Source organism: Diceros bicornis, chromosome 4 (assembly GCF_020826845.1).
Source record: "Diceros bicornis minor isolate mBicDic1 chromosome 4, mDicBic1.mat.cur, whole genome shotgun sequence".
In the NCBI taxonomy this organism is placed as follows: Eukaryota; Metazoa; Chordata; class Mammalia; order Perissodactyla; family Rhinocerotidae; genus Diceros; species Diceros bicornis.
The window spans coordinates 29,630,517-29,649,863 of NC_080743.1; the positions used below are offsets into that span (position 1 = coordinate 29,630,517).

The 19,347-nt window shown below is 35.2% G+C and overlaps 1 protein-coding gene across 3 annotated transcripts in view; it reads left to right on the forward strand.

The window, feature by feature from the left end:
* The window catches only part of FNBP1L (formin binding protein 1 like), a 109,171-nt gene extending 93,183 nt beyond the window's left edge, over positions 1–15,988 (forward strand). The window contains exons 10-15 of one of the 3 annotated variants that reach the window (XM_058538558.1): positions 4,423–4,532; positions 8,356–8,488; positions 8,884–8,978; positions 10,940–11,088; positions 12,043–12,201; positions 13,713–15,988. In XM_058538558.1, the coding sequence (XP_058394541.1) occupies positions 4,423–4,532; positions 8,356–8,488; positions 8,884–8,978; positions 10,940–11,088; positions 12,043–12,201; positions 13,713–13,720 (654 nt within the window). In that variant the 3' untranslated portion in view covers positions 13,721–15,988. Of the gene's footprint in view, positions 1–1,588; positions 1,604–4,422; positions 4,533–8,355; positions 8,489–8,883; positions 8,979–10,939; positions 11,089–12,042; positions 13,387–13,712 lie in introns of those variants that run through there. The other 2 variants (XM_058538559.1, XM_058538557.1) reach the window with 2 other exon arrangements.
* Positions 15,989–19,347: the final 3,359 nt, after the last annotated feature.

Genomic DNA, 19,347 nt, shown 5'->3' on the forward strand with positions numbered 1-19,347 from the left:
AGTAAAATTAGACTAGCTAAAAGCTGAAACATTTGACATTTCAGTTATATATATTTATCTTCATGTTTTCTTGAAGACATTAAAATAGAAACTGGAAAAATAATTTGCATCACTTAAAAATTTAGCTGGTGAGAATTATAAAAGATAAATTCATGTACTTAACATATTTTGCTGCTTTTCCTATATATAATTTTGTTTTAATAACATTTTAAGAAGACCATGAATATCTTTTTAAAATTTAAACCTTTTTATCTCCTTACCAGGAATTTTGTCATAGCAAAATAAGTTGTGGTTTTTGTTCCCTGAAACTACTGACAGTCTAAAGAATGTTAAGCTTAATTTGGAAAGAGAACGGATAGCAAATGTCATCTTTGCTTATCATCATAACCATTAATATATATGGCCAATTCATCAGAGATAAAGGGTAGATATTTTTGTCAGCTGTATATTAAAATTCATATTTTTATGTGAAATTCTGCCTAATATCCCTCCATCTTCTCTAAAACATCATGATTTAGAAAACGGGGAAAAATAAAAATTTTAGAGGCTGCTAACCAAATACAGTGAATGTGAAGATTAATTTTGTAAAGCTCTACTGCATATTCTGGGTCATAGGGTATGTGTATTGTGTGTGTGTATACATGTGTGTGTGCATGTGTGTTTAGTTGGGATGCTAAATAGGTGCAATGCCAGTTGCAGAACACTGCTAACCCACGGAATGTGGGTTATATATACATATGCGGTATATTTCCTCTGTGAGAGCACTCTGGCTATGTCATTTCATTTTCAGAAAGAATAAATTTTAACCAATTTTCTAAAAATCAAAGTTATATTTTTAGTGTTGCTTTTTGAGCATATGGATTTCAGAATAAAAACTGAAAAATAGAAGCTATATCTTCAAAGCAAAATTCAACCCACACATTTGTGTTTCTTATGAAATACGGATGGGTAACTTGAATCTGGGTGACTCGTTTATTTATTATTTTGATAATAATGTGTTTTTAATGTGTTTATACATTTAAAAAAGCAGCTGAAAACTAAAGTAGAAATGTACCCTCACCTACCCATTATATATTTACATTTAAAACAGTATTTTGAACTATAAAAATTCAAGTAATGGTGTTTTGTTTAATGCATTGGGAAGAACATTCCATTTTTTAATACTTCATATAAGATTTCTTTTAAAATGGTTAATATTAGATCTTTTATATTCAAATTTTCAAATATTAGTATTTTGAGAATGAAGAGCTATATAAGTGAAATCCACTTATGTAAAAATTCTGTTTTAAAGAAGAAAATACATGAAAAAGATAGAATGATTACTATGTACTTTTGAGTTTTAGTTGCACTTGGAAAATATCTGCCCATTATCATCAGTGTATTTTTTTTTTTTTGCAAGTAATTTACTTTCCAAAAAATGTGCTTAAAATTGTTTTTCTGGCATAATTGTTTGGATTGTGAAATGTACATGATTTATTTTAATATTGTAAAATATATATATATATATATATAGGTTACTGCATCTTCTGTATTATAGTTTCATGTGAATAATTTACCATTTCTTTCTGTTTTCCATTGAACTATTCAGTGGTCGGTGAAGATGGTAAGCCTTATGTGCTGATCTATATGTGTGCCAACATTAAGTAATCTCAAAACATTGTTTTGTTTAAGTCAAAACAAGTGGTAAGGTACATCCCTACATTTTCACCTTGTCTTTTCTTTTTATAACGTAATCCGTAGTCCAGCATATGCCAGTATCTCTTGATGTCATAAAACTAGAAAATAATGTGGTTAACCTGTAATCAACCCATTAAATTCTTAAATGTTATTGAGTAGGGTCCTATCATGTTACAGAGAATAAAATTATAGTTAAACATTACTTTTAAGTTACATAGTAGAACAAAAGTTCATGTTTTTACAGAAGGAAAATTAAACAAAAATGATTTTTCATGATTTTTCATAATGCCCTTAAGAAAATTGTATAGGGCTGGCCCCATGGCTTAGCGCTTCAGTGCGTGTGCTCTGCTGCTGGTGACCCGGGTTCGGATCCTGGGTGCACACCGATGCACTGCTTGTCAGGCCATGCTGCGATGGCGTCCCCATATAAAGTGGAGGAAGATAGGCACAGATGTTAGCCCAGGGCCAGTCTTCCTCAGCAAAAAGAGGAGGATTGGCATGGATGTTAGCTCAGGGCTGACTTCGTCACACACGCAAAAAGAATCGTATAAATTTGATTTGTAGTTTATCATAAGAATCATTAGATTTTCCAAAAAGCAAGAAGAAAATTTTCCTACTAGTTTCATTATAGTTAGTGCTGCTTCTTCTGTACTATTGAATGGAAATAAAAGCACAAATAACCTAAATATTGTGTGTGTGTGTGTGTGTGTGTGATGTTCCTTTATACATTTATTTCAAACAAATTAATGAGACTACATTGTGAAGACCTAACCCCCAAATTATTGGGTGCTTGCATAGTTTCTCATTTTTGGAAAATAGACCATTGTTTTTCAAAAAGACTCTGGCAGTTTGACCTTTTGTGAATTCTCTTGTCATAGGAGAGGTTGTTAAATGCCTCAGAGATCTTCTTTACATCCATAGGAAATAGAATGAGTTTAGTTCTCAGATTCTATAAAAGAATAGGTTATAATGTCAAAATGGGATATTAAAAATGCAAGTACATAGGTATCTACTATTAATAAATTTAAAAACAAGTTTTGATTGGGGACAGGTGGAAATCTGGCAGATTTACTTATACGTAGTTGTGAGTTTATTATAATACTATCAAATAAACCACAGCGAAATATATTTCTTTACTAACGAAATAGTTTTTCAAAATTTTAAGAAATATTTTAAAAAATCTAAATTAGAAAGTTTTATCTTTGGCACATATATGATAGTTTTCAAAACCTGTACCCCAAATTAGATTAAAATTGACAGCTTATATTGGTAATTAACCACTGAATTTAAAGGCACCTTGTATAGGAAATCTTGCCATTCATTTATTTAGTTCAGATTTGGTTGATTAACAGATTCTTATTTTTGGCTACCGGTAGATTAAAAACCAAAGGCAACTTAGACAAGATGCCCTACTTTTTTTAGGCAGGCTTATTGAATGTTCATAATGTGCAGGCCACTTGGGAAAAATTCTAGAGATTCTATTATTAATTAAATGTTACATTTGATCATGGCTCATCCTAAAAGTGAGTTTTCTCTTTTTTAAAAGTAGGGGAAGCATTCTCATAGATGGTGAAATAAAGCCATTTAGCATGTGTTACAGGCATAAGTTGCCCAAAGAGCAAGGATGTATTTATTTTGGGAACTCATTTCAGCAACACTTTAAAAATTGAACTTGCATATTCTTAAAATCACCATTTTAAAAAGAAAAATGAAGAATGATAGGTGTCATCAATTTTTGGATTATATAAAAACTTATGTGTAAATATGGGTTTATATTAAATGGAATCAGTAGTTGCTAATATTGGCTCTGTCGTGTTATCTCTAATAAGATAACTAAAGTGACAGTGACATGATTAACATTTAAAAGGAGAAAGTCATCATTTGAATCAGAAATTTACATCTAAATACTAGCACTTTTTCTTAAATAATAAAGCTTCTTGACTATTAAAGCGTTAAAAATTTTTCAGACATCAAGCATTCTTCCTAAAGAAGGATTATATCTTTCTTTGGATTATATATTTCTTTCAGGAACAACTGAGGTGAGATATTTGCTTGTACAAAAGGATAATTGAAAATAGACTCCTTATTGAAATATAATTTCTACTTATATTTCACTCAGTGGATAGTTCTGTCTTTTTTAATGATTAGCTATGTTTTGGTTCTAAAGAATGGTTTAATAAATGTAATCATTTAAATACTATACGCAATATTAAAATATATTTCATTAATTAGATTGTCTTTATGAGGTAAGTTGCTTACTTAACTCAATTATATAAACTTTTCATATTTTCAGTCTGAACGTTTGTAATATTCTTACTATCATGGCAGTGGGTTTGATTTGGGAATGTGGTGGTATACAATAATTTGTCTAGATGAGAAATGTTACGTGTTTCCATTTTGTTGTTGTTGCTGTAAGAAGGTTCACATGTATTTTTTTAACTCTGCCAAGACATGAAAATAATGTGATACTGGTCATTACTAATTATCTGTATCTGGTGATATTTTTACCTATTCTATTTCATGATTTTATAAACTGACTGGAATTTGATCTCTTTCTATAATACAGTTGTTTTAACTAACACATGCACATATCTATGTAGACATCTTTTTCTTAAAAGGGATTGTTTAGGGCTAATTTGAAATTAAACTTAAAATTGATATATATTTTTGTTTTGTAGTGGATATATTTGAAAAAATAAAATTTCCTGAAAATGTCTTTTATAATGATTTAGATTCTCTTTTCAGGGCCCAGCACTAGAAGATTTCAGTCACCTGCCGCCAGAACAAAGACGTAAAAAACTACAGCAGCGCATTGATGAACTTAACAGAGAACTTCAAAAAGAATCAGACCAAAAGTATTTTTCCATTAAGTTCTCTCTACCATTATTATTCCTTTCAAGGTCTACTTTGAATGATGTGTTTAAATGTAACGTATAAAAGGTTTAAAAATCATACATCCTAATTGAAATATCTTTTGAGGGAAAAATACAATCCTAAATTGTGGAAAATTTTATGGTTACCGTGTCACAGGTAAAATTGAAATGTTAGAGAGTTTCTTAGGTTGCAGGTTACTTATTGGATACTAATATATATATTTACGCCTTCCCTAAATTTTTAGAATATCTTGATTCATTATCAAAAGTAGTTTCACCAACACTAACTACCTCGTATACTTTGATAAATTTTCATTTTACTTTGGTATATAAATTGAGTTCAATAGAAACCTGAGGCTATGATAATTTTTTGCAGCAAAATATGTTGGCAAACAGTGCTTGACTACTTATAGCTTCCGATTCATTCACTCAATGCTTTAATTTTTTTTTTCAATTTTATAAAAAGTTTCCTTTAGTTCAGTTTTGGTTAATGAATATAGAGAGTTATGATAAATAAAGGGTTATTACAATGGATTGGTGACTTACTATCTGCTTTTACACTGAACATAAAATTGGAGCCTAAACTCGAGCATGAGTGAAGTTTTGATGTGAAGAATTGTACATAAGGTGTGATGGGGTGCTTAATCATACATGAAATATTGTATTACAGTTGATTCTCATTATTTGTGGCAGTTGTGCTCTATGTAATAGTCACTGTGAACACTGAATTAGTGAATAACTGAAACGAGAAATACAGGGTTAGGCTCCAGTTAGCCTCTGGTCACATTTTTATCAACTGATCAATGCATAACCTTGTTTTATGTGTGTTTCTGTCTGAGGACACATTATTTAATATATATTGTTGATTCACTAACTTTGAGCTCAAGGCCAACAGCACTGTAACTCATGTCTGAACAAAGCTTTTCTAACATATGTGTTTTCTCCATAAGGCACCTCAAAGCTTTCTTGTACTTAGGAACTAGATAGCACTTCAGCATTATGTTTAGAGGCTATTTTAAAGAGAAAAATCACCAACAAAGAGCAGGTGCTTCAAGTGTTCCTTTTGGGGTTACAGATAAATTTTAGGAAATAGGCAATTCACAAATACAGAATCTGCAAATAATGAGGATCTGTATTAGTATAAAAAGTTTTTTTAATTGAGATATAATTGACATATTAGTTTTAGGTGTACAACATAATGACTCGATATTTGTATATGTTATGAAATGATCACCACAATAAGTCTAGTTAACGTGTCACCATACGTAGTTACAAAAAAATTTTATTTTCTTGTGATGAGGACTTTTAAGATTTATTGTTGTAGCAACTTTCAAATACAGTCATGCGCTGCATAATAACGTTTCAGTCAACAGCAGACTGTGTATATGACGGTGGTCCCGTAAGATTAGTACTATATAGCCTAGGTGTATAGCAGGCTATACCATCTAGGTTTGCGTAAGTACTCTATGATGTTTGCACAATGACGAAATCGCCTAATGACGCATTTCTCTGAAGAACATATGCCCGTTGTTAAGCGACGCATGACTGTATTCATTGACTATAGTTAATAACTATAGTCACCTTGCTGTACATTACATTCCCATGAAATAATTTTTAAATGTTAAAGTATTTCTTATTAGAGCTACATGTAAATAATCTCTGGAAAATTATAACATTTAATGTAATATTTAGGGCTTATCATATGTAATAGACTGTCAGGACTATAGAAGGTATAAAAATAAATAAAACGTAGTCCCTGATCCTAAGAGGTTCACATTCTAGTTGGAGAGGATAAGACCCAAATGATTTAATTTCTATACAATCTGGATTACCCTAGCTGCTAATAGAGATATAAATAAAGTTCTAGGGGAACCTGGAGAAAAAAATAATGAATTCTTACTGGGATAATTAAGAAAAACTGGAGAGATGTTGGGGGGAGGAGGAAGGGTGGTGATATAGGAAACTAATGTTTATTGAGGGATTATTATCTACTAGGTACTGAGCTAGGCATTTTACATGGAGTATATGTCATTGAATTCCTCAAAGTAGCCCTCTGAGGTTATTGTTCCTGTTATATAGATGAAGAAACTGAGTATCAAATAAATACATGATTTGTCTAAGATTAGATAGCTGATCAGTGTTGGAGTTGACATCCAAACACTAGCCGGTTTGTCTCCAGACCATTGAAATTAGACCCTGATAGAAGAATAGGGTTTGTTGGTTAGACAAGAAGTTAGACAATAAGGGGAGAGTAGGAGCATTCAGGGAAGAGGGAAAATTAAGAATAAAGGCACAGAAATGTGAATGTTCTTGCCATGGCCTGGAATTGGCTGTAGGCCAGGGATACTTGATTAGAAATTGTGTGAAGTGTAGTAGCAGAAGATGATGATGAAAAGGTATATGATGAATTATGCAAAGTCTTGAATGCTTTTTTGTGGAATTCTGTAGGTATTGGAGAGTCACCAAAAGTTCTTGAAAGAGGAAGGGTGATATTATCACCTCTGTATTCTACAGAAAGAGAATTGAAAGCTGTATGAAGAGTAGATAGTACAGTAAAGACATTGGCAGCAGGGAGACCCATTAGGGAACTTTATAATAATACAGATGAGAGATGCTGAGGGTCTGAATTAAGACATGCTTTGGGATAGAAAGGAGGAATAGATACAAGAGTCATTTCAAAGGCAAAGTAGGTCAGACTTTTCGCCTGATTGGATGTCCAAGAAGAGAAAAGTGGAGACATTAAAAAAACAACAACAGGCTTGTAGCTCAGGAGAATAGATAAAGACTTAATTGAAACAGTAATAAAAAATAAATTTGGGGCAAAGATAACGAATGGTCTTGTTTGTGTTGATTTTTGAAATATGTGAAAAATTCATATGGAAGTAGTATCCAGTTGGGTTTGGAAATTAAATCTAGAATTTAGGAGAGAAAGAGCAGGGGAGATACGTATTTGAGAATCATCTGAAGATAGGTCATATTAAAACAGTAAGTCAGTTATCTGGAAAAACAAAACAATAAGAGATCATCCACAGAAAGGAGGAGTGTAGGATGAGATGAGAAGAAATCTTTGTCATTTTATGTAACACAGATTTAAAGGATGAACAGAGGAAGAGAAGGAACCAGTGAGGGAGATTATGATACACTAGAGGTGAGGAGAAAGGAAAAGAAAGTGCAACCTCCAGGAGATCAAGAAGGAAAAGAGTATTAGGAGTGTTAGTCAATAATGTCAGATGTTAGAGAGAGTGAAGGAGAGCTGATTGAGGCATAACCTTTTGTGATGTGATTAGAAAGGTGAAGAGGAGATGAATAACTGAATTTAGAGGGAGAGGGGCATGTTAAAGATGGCATTCCTATTTCCAGCATAGAAGAGTGGGAGGACGATGATGCTATGAACTAAGATGAGAAACACCGGTGGAATAATGTGTCTGAATGAGAATAATGAGTTTGATTTGGGACATGATGAATTTAAGAATACTGAGGAATATTATTCTAGCCTTTGATTAAACCTTTGTATGTATAGGGCTATAGACATATTATATATAATCTTCTCATTTAGGAAGCAAGAAATGAGAAATGAAATCTATTTTTTTTTGATGTTCTGTATGTTTTAAAACTGTCTCCATAAATTACTATGTACATTATCAGCTTTATGCAGATTATCTTTAATCAGGTAATGTTTGACTAAAAGAGATATGACTGGTTTAAGATTAGGCTGCATGTAAATCCCCAAAATCAAGTGAAACTCTTTTTATCTAGGAACATATGAAGTGAATATTTAATGGTGTGGCTGCCTTTTCGTTTTCAGAGAAGCACTCAACAAAATGAAAGATGTGTATGAGAAAAATCCACAAATGGGGGATCCAGGGAGTTTGCAACCTAAATTAGCGGAGACCATGAATAACATTGACCGCCTGCGAATGGAAATCCACAAGAATGAGGTAGATTTGTTATTTAGCAGTTGTCTAAGATAAATTCATTTTTATAAACTTCATTATGATAGGTTGGTTTTTGCTAGAATTATCTTCAAATATTTAATTTTAGGGTTTATAATCTAAAAGTAAGGTATCATTATGGTATATAATCTTTAGAATTAGTCCCTCATTGAAGTTTTTTTTTAATTGAAAACTTTATATAAAACTAAACTTTCACTATTATACTGTTTATACTATTTTTTTGTTAGCTGTAAAGTTGATCATTGACCAAATTGGAATAAAGGTTTCCCTTCTGTGAGAATTACATAATCATAAAAACTCAAAGCACATTTTAAATGTAGAATATCTTATGAGCTTTTAAAAAATATTTTGAGCTCAGTTTTATTTTTTTTTTTCCTAAGGCTTGGCTCTCTGAAGTTGAAGGCAAGACAGGTGGGAGAGGAGACAGAAGACATAGCAGTGACATAAATCATCTTGTAACACAGGGACGAGAAAGGTCATTTTTTGCATTTTATTTGTATTTCTTTTTTTCCCCCAAACTTTTCTCACCCTTTTATCCTGAACTTCATATAGTTCTTTTTCTTCCTCCCTTATTTAACAAGTTTGGCTTTTAATAACATCAGTCTTTGAAACCTAAATAATTTTCTGTTTCTTTACAATAGCTGCAGGTGAAGTATGAAATTTCATATTGCTGCTCAGTTCTAGTTTGTTATGCATTCAAAAACAAAGGTAGAAACATAGAAAACTCTTGGAGCTATAGCGTGGATTCTTGGAGCTATAGCGTGGAGGCATAGGCTCCTCAGGCCTGGGAAGATTCCCTTACGGTGTAGATGGAGTTGGGTAGCTTGTGCCAAAGAAAAATTTAACTGTCAAATTGCTCAGAGTTTCGTGAGGGAAAAAAAAAGCGTATTGTTAGTTTGGACCAGAGTTTCCAAAAGGCATTTTGCTAAGTTTCCGTGTTTTCATACCATTTGTGACATTTCCCCCCTCTGTGTAATATGTCTTTTTTTTTTTTTTTTTCAATAATCCAACAAATTAGGATTCACTTTAGAGAAGAATTTGAGAAATCTAGTATCAAATCTTGGTATACTACTTAATTACAGTGTAATTTGAGCAAGTTCATTTTTAATACTCCCTGAGTCTTGGTTTCCTAAAATATAAAATAGGGATTAAAATACCCATCATACAGGGTTATTACTAATAAATGAAATAATGCACATAAAGCACCTAGTAGTAAAATACTTGGTAATAGTATGTGCTTGACAAATGTTTATTTCTCCTTCTGCTCTTCTGTTCCTCTCCATTATCACCTTTTGAAAGAGTACGTATCTTCAGTATATCAAGAGATATCCACAAATATACTGTTTTTTTAATTAGGTGAAACCTAGATTAAAATAATCTAATCTCTCTGGTTTGTGTTATTTAAGAACATGGCTTCCAGGCATACTTAAAGTACTGCTAAATCTAATCATGTAGATTTTCCCATTATTAAAATCTTATCCAGTCATTTGATCCTTTAACAAAATTATTAACATTTTCTCTCTTTGATTAAAAAAATTTTAGGAAAAAAATGCCTTTGGATTACCTGTTTTGGATTTTCTAAGTTACTAACTTCCCTGTTAACATGATTAATTGGCAGTTAACTTTCCTAGAAGTCTTTTGATTTTCAGTAACAGAATGAATACTCTACCCTTACTGACTTACACTAAAAAGAGATTTTATTGGCTGACTTCAGGGAAAGCTTGATCTAGGAGCTCAGATGATATCCTCAGGAGTCAGTTTCCACCTCACAGTTCTCCCTTCCACTGTGTCGGCTTCATTTTAAGGTTCCATATGCTGATCTTCCAAAGCTCTAGACTCATACTTCTCCAGGTTCAAGTCCAGTGGAAAAGGAAGGGAGCTTCTCTTCCAACAGTCCTGAGCAGAAGTCTCTGTGCATCTCTTATATCTGATTAGGTTACAGGCCTATTCATGAACTATTATTCACTGGCCGTAAAAATGCTGTGCTAAGATGAGCCCTCTGGAGCCAGGACAGAACAGCTCCACCTGAAGCCTGTGAACTGAACATGGGTCTGGGTGGGTTCCCTAAGGAATTTAGAATTCTCTTGCCAAAAGAGGGGGTAATGAGTCCCAGATAAGGATAGACAAATGTCCACTATGTTTTTCAGTTTTATCTCTGGACCCAGTGATACACTGAGACATATTTACTGAATACATGCTTTGTGCCTAGAACATTGTAATCTTTTAATTTTTTAATTTCAGGAAATTCAACAAAGAAGCATTTTATATTAGAAGGAATTTATATATATAGTCAATGTTTAAGAAAAGAAAGACTTAATTTGGAACTGTGGCATTGGTATTTGATTCTCTGAGTTGATCTTAAGGAGATCAACTTGTAGATAACGTAAAAAGTTCCCATGTTTGTGATACTTGATCAGAGATAATTATGTTTTATAGTCCTGAGGGAAGTTACACTGATGATGCAAACCAAGAAGTCAGAGGGCCACCACAACAGCATGGTCACCACAATGAGTTTGATGATGAATTTGAAGATGATGATCCCTTGCCTGCTATTGGACACTGCAAAGCTATCTACCCTTTTGATGGTATGATTGTTTTAATATATTGTTTTTGGTAAAATTGGTTCCTTAAAGTCTGCATACGTTGAGTCATCGTGCACTTTAGTGTCCTCAACTAAATAATACATTGTCAGAAAATCATAATCCCAGGTCATTAATACGAGTATTTTTAACTGTATTACAAATATAGAGATTTCCTTCTGTATATTAACTTGAAAGAAAATGGCCTATGTTATTAGCATCATAATACAGATTATTATTTAATTATAAATTCTGACATTGGTCAGAATTTCCCCCAGAGATCTACTAATGCCACATGTACTCATCATAGTTGAAGCAGCTTGAGCATGTAGCCCAACCCAGGAAGTGGAAGGTTGGTAGATGTCACTTCATGCTTTTCCTTCTAACTTACTGACACTGAGAGAAAGGTACAAGGCAAATGGCATAGCTGAATGCCACCACCATATCCTGACTCTGTAGGCCACATTTTCAGGTGAGGGAAAGAGAGAATGTGGTAGCTCCTCACTATGCCATCCTTTCCCCTGTGGTAGTTGGAGAACAAACCTTGTGAGGGGAGGAAGGCATTGTGGCCCTCTCCTGCAGATTCTTAGTTATCCTTCCCTCTATTGGACTGTCAAAAATCCTTTTCCTCAACTCACAGAGGAGCACAGTAACACCTTTACAAATGAGTTTTTGTATAAAATGGTATATGATTTAAGGTGCTTCCCCACCCATCCATTGTTTTGGTTTTAAAATTGAGTAAAGCCTTTAGTTACTCCTCATTCTGAGAAAATATTAAATAAGATCTTGCTATAATGTAATCTAGAAATGTTGTTGCTAATGAGAATCAGTGGGCTCACAGTTCTAGGTACATTGAAGTCCAGTAGGGTTTCATGTTTTTTTGTGTGTTGTATTTGTAACTTTTATTTGAAGTGATCACTGTGCTTAAATTCTGCCTGTGCTATGAAAACTCTCATTTAGGACATAATGAAGGTACTCTGGCAATGAAAGAAGGTGAAGTTCTATACATTATTGAAGAGGACAAAGGTGATGGATGGACAAGAGCTCGGAGACAGAACGGTGAAGAAGGCTACGTTCCCACATCATACATAGATGTAACTCTAGAGAAAAACAGTAAAGGTGCAGTAACTTACATCTAAACTAACCAGGCAGCTTTGTTACATGTATGACATAGGAACAGTAACATAAAACGAAAACACATTGAAGGGTGGGAAAACATAAGGAAACTTAAAGGGCATCCAAGATTTCTTGTTCACCATGTGAGCTGAGTGTAGGCTCGATCTTAGAGATGTGACTATTACCACAAGAAACGGTTCTCGTGATGCTTTACCATTTGAGTGATGTTGATGTGAAGCTTACTTGATGCCTTTTGCTTTATGTCCTGCTTAAGTCCATGTGAAGGTTTTGTGTTTTTCTGCCTTGTAAATCATAGAATTTGATCTATTGAGCAGGAATCCATAGATAAAAAACTCCCCACCCTCCTACACTTGACTTAGAAAACATAGTGACTGTAGTGAGTTAAAACTACTCTGAAATGCTATAGAAAGCTGACTCCCAAAAGAGTGGTTTGGTATAGGAGTTTGAATTTAGCTACAGTTTTCAGGAAGAAAAATAATAGTTGGCTAATTGGATAAAATAAGAATGTAACCATTTTCATTTTCCTCCCTATTCTTAACTTTGGTTTCCTAAAGGAAGAAAACAAGCACCTAGCACATAATCTATTTTAGTAGTAGGCTAATCAAGAGACCTGTAAAGTAAATCAACCTGATCTGGCTCTTATGTGAATAAAATGGCTTTCTTTTGAGACCTGAAAATATTTTCAGGCTTACTACTAATTTTCAGTAATGTACAAGCTTCCTTCCAAATTAATCTAATGCTTGTATTTTTCATCTTGAAAATATCTTTTGGGAAATATCACTTTAGTGATTATTTAGCATTTAGCAGCTATACATAGGAAAATTCTAAATAAACTAAGAGGAAATCTTAAATGGGGGGGAAGTACCGGCAGACTTGACTTTGAAAAGAAAAACAACTTTTTTGACTAACTGGGTTGGAGGAAAATATCTGTACCACCATTTAGGGCATTTCCTTGTTTTAATGCTGAACCATCACTTATTAAGATAGATTTTTTTTTTCCAATTAATTTCAACAAGCATTTGTTGGTAACTCTGTACAGTCAAGGACTGTGCAGTGCTAGTTGTATGGGAAAGTAAAGTGAGGAAGCAACGATGGGTTGGTCCTTAGTTTTGCTCGTTTTTGCTCCAGATTTTTCTGGTGTTTTCAATAACTGACTATAAAATGATTTTAGAGGGCCGGCCCTGTGGCTTGGTGGTTAAGTGCGCGCGCTGCAATGCTGGTGGCCCGGGTTCGGATCCCGGGTGCGCATCGAGGCACCACTTCTCCGTCCATCCTGAGGCCGAGTCCCACATACAGCAACTAGAAGGATGTGCAGCTATGACATACAACTATCTACTGGGGCTTTGGGGGGAAAAAATAAAATAAATAAAATCTTTAAAAAAAAAAAAATGATTTTAGAGACATTTGGGACGGACGCTTTAAACTGAACACCCCTTTTGGTCTTACCAAAGGTCTTCAGTAATTGTTCTTTTCTTTTTCCTCCTGGACTGCAGGTTCCTGAAGAGGGTTTCTGAGGAAATGGGCAAGATGTTGAAGGAGGTTACATGCAGCTGCTTTTGGGGGGAGGGTGTTAGAGTTGTCAGGCTCAAAGAGAGAGTGAGAGAAGCAAGTTGCATGAGTGCATGCAGACATGATTATTTTTTACTAACTTCATCAGCATTTCCATACATTGTTTTTAAAAAAATCATTGTAATACCAATCCTTAAATTCCTCGTTCACAATTATTCACATGAAGGGAAAAAAGCCAACAATGGCTAACCTTTTTTCCATTTGTTTTACTGATGATGTCCAAATCAGAAAGAATGCAGAGCTGTCATGAAATTTGTCTTGTGTATGGCTGTCCCAACAGGACTGTCTCTATCCCAGCTCTGTTTTAATTGGCTTTTAGACCCATTGTCTGTTAGAATCCTTGCCATTTGTTAGTGTCTGCCTGCGCCACCTCTGTGCTTGCTTAACATCCTGTTGCATGTCTAGAGTGATCGGGCTAGATTTTTCAGGCATGTCTTGATAATCCCTTGTTCTTGTCGAAGCCTTTGTTTGTTTTACATTTGTAGTGCAGATCACTTTGTCAAACATCTCCAGCACTAATGTTTCCATCCTAGTATTTGTGTATGCTGCTATAACTTCCCCACTGCAAAACATTCCGGTTTTGACATTATGAAGTAGTTCGTGAACCTGAAGTATTGGTGATAAGAAAAAGAAAACATCTCTGCTCTAGCCTACAGCCCACTTGAAAGAACTCTTTGAAACGTGATATATCGTCAGCACCTCAGTCTGGGAAGAATCTATAGTCAGCACTGAAATCCTGGCATAATAAACACAGAAGATACTCACCACCTCGAGACAAAGGACTATTGTCAGAAGTCAGCTGCTTCCATTCAAATGCTGCCTTAAACTAGAGTGCCTAAATCTGTTGATTGCCAACACTACCACTACAGTATCCCACAAAGGGCTTTGTGTGTCAGCTCAGTGCGACCTCCTTTAACTCGGCAGCGCTGCTGCAGCTGCTGACGTAGCCTCGGAATGTGGCTTTTAGAGCTCTACCATGTTTGATGGTGCATCTTCAAATTTTTGCATCAAATTAAAGACATGTCCAAGTCCATTTTACTTTACTCAGTGTTTTTATGAGCAGTTTTATGGATCTCTCTCCCCATTGTCTTTTAATTTGGGATTACCGTGTTCTCATTTGATTATTACAATGATAGTCTGTTTCCAAGTGATGCTTTTGTTTGAACCAGATACAATTTAGTGAAACTTTGTAATGATCTATGTGCACTTTCACTTGTAAAATGGAAATTTCTGTGTGTTTATACTTGTAAATATAATTGTCGTTAGTGCCCCTGTTGCTCCTGTTGTCCTGCCTCACATTTGTGGTTCTGTTAACGACTGGTATCTTAACTAATTTCTTAGTGGTGTTTAATAGGGCGGTGGGTGAGGGTGGGGGGGATATTTGTACCACGAAAGCTTCATTAATTTGGTTCTTTACTGTTTTGAAGGAAGAAAGAACGTGAAATGGTCTGTGTATTATTGGATTTTAAGCAATATTCTAGAAGCTGTGTGACTGCTTTAATAATATTTTCCCAGTGTTATTTGAATTGTACTACCAGTTATACTAAAGCTGAATGACAATTGTGTGAAAGTTAATGCCTTCATAAGATCAAGTACGCCCCTGTTACACAGCTGACATATAGTGTGTTACCTTTGAGGCTAGTAAAATATAAAGTTTAGATTTTGAATCTCATTACAGGGTTATTTATATAATGTGACATTATTCAATACTGACAGACTACATAAAGTAGTTTTAAAATCTAGTGCTATTTTTATTTTAAAGGTTAGCAATGAGGAGGAAATGTGATCTGACTATGTTTGTCTTCTGTACAAAGCCTGAAGTGCTTGTGTTTTTTTGGCTCATAGCCACAGAGGGCAAAGTTTAAGGCTTTCTTGTAAGGACTAACTGTTCTTTTCAAGCTACTGTTTGTTTTTCTAAAAGCAGGATTTGCTTCCGTAGGAGGCAGTTCCTTCGTGTGAAATAGTGCAACCTGTATATGGTTATTACAATAGGAAAGACATTTGAACTTGCACAGTTAAATCATTCTTAAATCATTCTTAAATTTTGAACATGTGAATTGTCCAAAAGAAATCTTTAATTTTTCAGTAATTCTTACTCTTTTTGTGCACATGTTGATTTCTTAATGGTAAATGCTTTGTTTAAGATAGTGTTCTCTGTTGAGAATATTTTCATGAAATAAAAAAAATCTTTTCATGGTCAGTTAAGGTGTATAGTGTGTTATCTCTTATTGCTGTGTACACTCGAGATGTAATGATTTTGTTCTTGCATGTGCTAACTTGCAGATAATACAAAGTAGATGACAGGTTCCATGAGTGGAACCATCTGTGTTGGCACCTATTTTGCAAAGCAATTTTGGAAACTTTATTCTAGTTTTAGTTTCTCTCAAGCTTTCCTAAAGGGGGAAAAATGTTAACTATTTCTTTAGAGTGAATTTAAGTTGAGTGTAATAATTCAGATTATTACAGTAGCTGTGTTGCACATACTTTCCTTTTACATCATCTTATCCTCTGCACCCATAAGAACTGTCCCTATACCACATAGCTTGGTCCAGCCACATACTGGTCAGCATTTCCCGTGCTTCTGCTTGAATTCCTGATCAGTCAGAGAGAGCACCCTTGTCTTCCTGGCATTTCAAAGCATGGGAAGAGAATTGTACCATAATTAGTGTCACATCTGTCATTTTAGGAAGTTTTAATTTTAGAAGATTCAGCTTTTTAAAAAATATGAAACTATGATGAGTAACTTCTAGAAACCCAAAAAAGGGTTGATCCTGAACAATGAGGGGTTGCAATTGTTGAGATGAAAATCTAGAGATCCACGCCAAGCTTGGAAGTAGGGACACACACAAAACAAAACAGCAGGAAAACTGTGTCAACAAAAAATCTCAAAACAATGAAAAGGACTTTTACTATCTAGAATACAATCAGGGAAGTCAAATCCTACTTGCTAGGGAAAGATAACATCCTTGTAACAATATTAACAAAAGGAAAAGGATCTCCATACTTGCTGAAAAGGATGGATTTTCTTGGTGAAGAAGGTATTAGTTTAGGTGAAAAAATGCTAAAGAAACACCAAACCTATTTCAGTGAGCTCATATACCTAGGATCATATATATTCCTGAGTATAGTCACTGTTAGTAATCTAAGAAACTAGAGAAATTACAAGAGGTGCCAAAAGTTTGGGGGGTGGGAAAATATAAATTTTGAAGAGTTATTTCTGGAAAGTTTGACAATTCTTTACTTGATAATTTTGTCAGCATTTAGGAGAACATGTAATGGGCAACTGATCTGGGTCCTAAGAATAAGCCACATCAAATTAGCCTCATTCCTTTCTTTTGATACAAATGGGGAATTCTACAGACATAATTGTGTTGATTTCAGTACAATTTCTATATTGGACAAGATTTGCTCATTTTTGTACAATGGTGATAGCAATCTTGTAGAGAATGGGAGCTTGCAAGAAGCTGATTTGTTAAACCCAGAAGGTCAACCCCAAGGAGAACTTATTCTGGAAAATATATGTTATGAACCATAATAAACATAAATCTATCACTCAACTTAAGAAATAGAAAATTGCCATCTCCCTCTCCTTCAAAGATAACCATTATCCTGAATTTTACGTTTATTTTTGTTTTTCTTAGTGTTCCCACATGGGTATTTTTCCTAAACCTGATTAGCTTTCCATGTTTTTGAGTTCCCTAAGGACAGTGTCATACTCTGTATGAGCAGGGCTTATACTCAGCTGGTGCACACTGATATAGCCATAGTTAATGCTAAATATTGAAATATTTCCATTCTGGTTGGTTAACAGTAATTCTGAAAAGCAGTAAAACTAGTTAATCATAAAAGTTCCAGTATGTGTGGTTTGTCTCAGAAACCACTCATGACACTCCGTGGTGCATTTCTGGTTTGAGCACTGGGACAAAGCTGAAGAGCTTACTATATGTTTACTAGTATTTCAAGTGTTGAGGAATCTTCTCTGGTTTTGTAAGCCTGTTAGTGGGAGAGGGACCAGGGTAACCAAGCTGAGGAAGACCTCTGTTCATCATCCAAGGAAATGCCTCATCCTGCTCAAGGGGAGAAGACGCGTCTAAGTTCTGGTAGCAGCTGGGAGACTGGAAGGGAGTGTGGGTAGACACAAGTGTTTGAGGACATAGGCCCTTGTGGTGTAGTAATGACCCTGTAGATGGTTTTTTTAAAGTTTCGTTTTGTTTGGCAACTTGCTCTGTGGTAGAGGGTGGCCTGCCTTGTGCATTGAAGATTTGTGAGGAGTGGGCCTCTACCAGGACTCTGTTTAATACCCAGAAGAGTGCTCTCCAGCAAGTGACAGCAGAACTCCTGCTCTGTTCTCCTCCCCTTCCCTTGGTTGGTCTCCAGATAGGAGTATCAAATTTGTCTGCTCTCTCCACCTTCACAAGGCCACCTTTCCCCTCATTTGCCTAGGCACACCAAGTCACTCAGTCTCAGGGCCAGCAGAAGTCCTGGCAGACTTGTCCAGTTTGTTTTTTATTCTCCTGGTTCTTCCCTTTGTCCTGCATCATGACTGGCATCCAACCAGTCATTGGTTATGTCCTGGTTGGCCAATGTGGGGGACACAATTTTGGGTGTGGAAAGAGACAGACATGAAGCACGAGCTCCCAGTTCTGGTAACCAAGATCATCAATCCCCTCGCAACTCGCTCCCTCTTCCCCGCTTTCTCCACTCTCTTTCCTCCAGCTGGGAGCTGCTACCACTGGCTCTCGGCATATAGCCAGCACCCAAATAGTACTATCCTGTCTGATGAGGTGAGATGGGGATCAACTGCATGTCCCCTCTCTTCAGGTGCCAGACACACATGAATAAATTAATGACTATTAATTGGAAGAGTTTGCAGCCCTATGTCAAATCATGAGGACGTCATTTAGCTGGTGACAGTGACGTCAAACAAAAAATTATACCAACCCAACTGGTTTTTTTGTTTTGTGAGGAAGATCAGCCCTGAGCTAACGTCCATGCTAATCCTCTTTTTGCTGAGGAGGACCGGCTCTGAGCTAACATCTATTGCCAATCCTCCTCTTTCCTCTCCCCCCTCAAAGCCCCAGTAGATGGTTGTATGTCATAGTTGCACATCCTTCTAGTGGCTGTATGTGGGACGCGGCCTCAGCATGGCCGGAGAAGTGGTGCGTCGGTGCGCGCCCGGGATCCGAACCCGGGCCTCCAGTAGCGGAGTACGCGCACTTAACCACTAAGCCACGGGGCTGGCCCAACCCAACTGTTTAAACGAATGATTTGGAAATTATTAGTGGTTGATGAATGATTTGTGCTACTTTTGTCACTTGATAAAGTTTTATTATGTAGTTTATTTAAACAATAAGGGATTATTTTACTTGTTGATTTGCACATTGATTTATATATTGTTAGTTCATATAATTTATATATTAACTTATTAACATCCCACTTTTTAAATATTTTGAATATTGCATGGTATCTTCTGAGACTTGCTTTTTCACTCCACATTGTTCTAAGATTTATCTATGTTTATGCATAGTTCATTTTACTGTGTATAGCATTCCATTACAT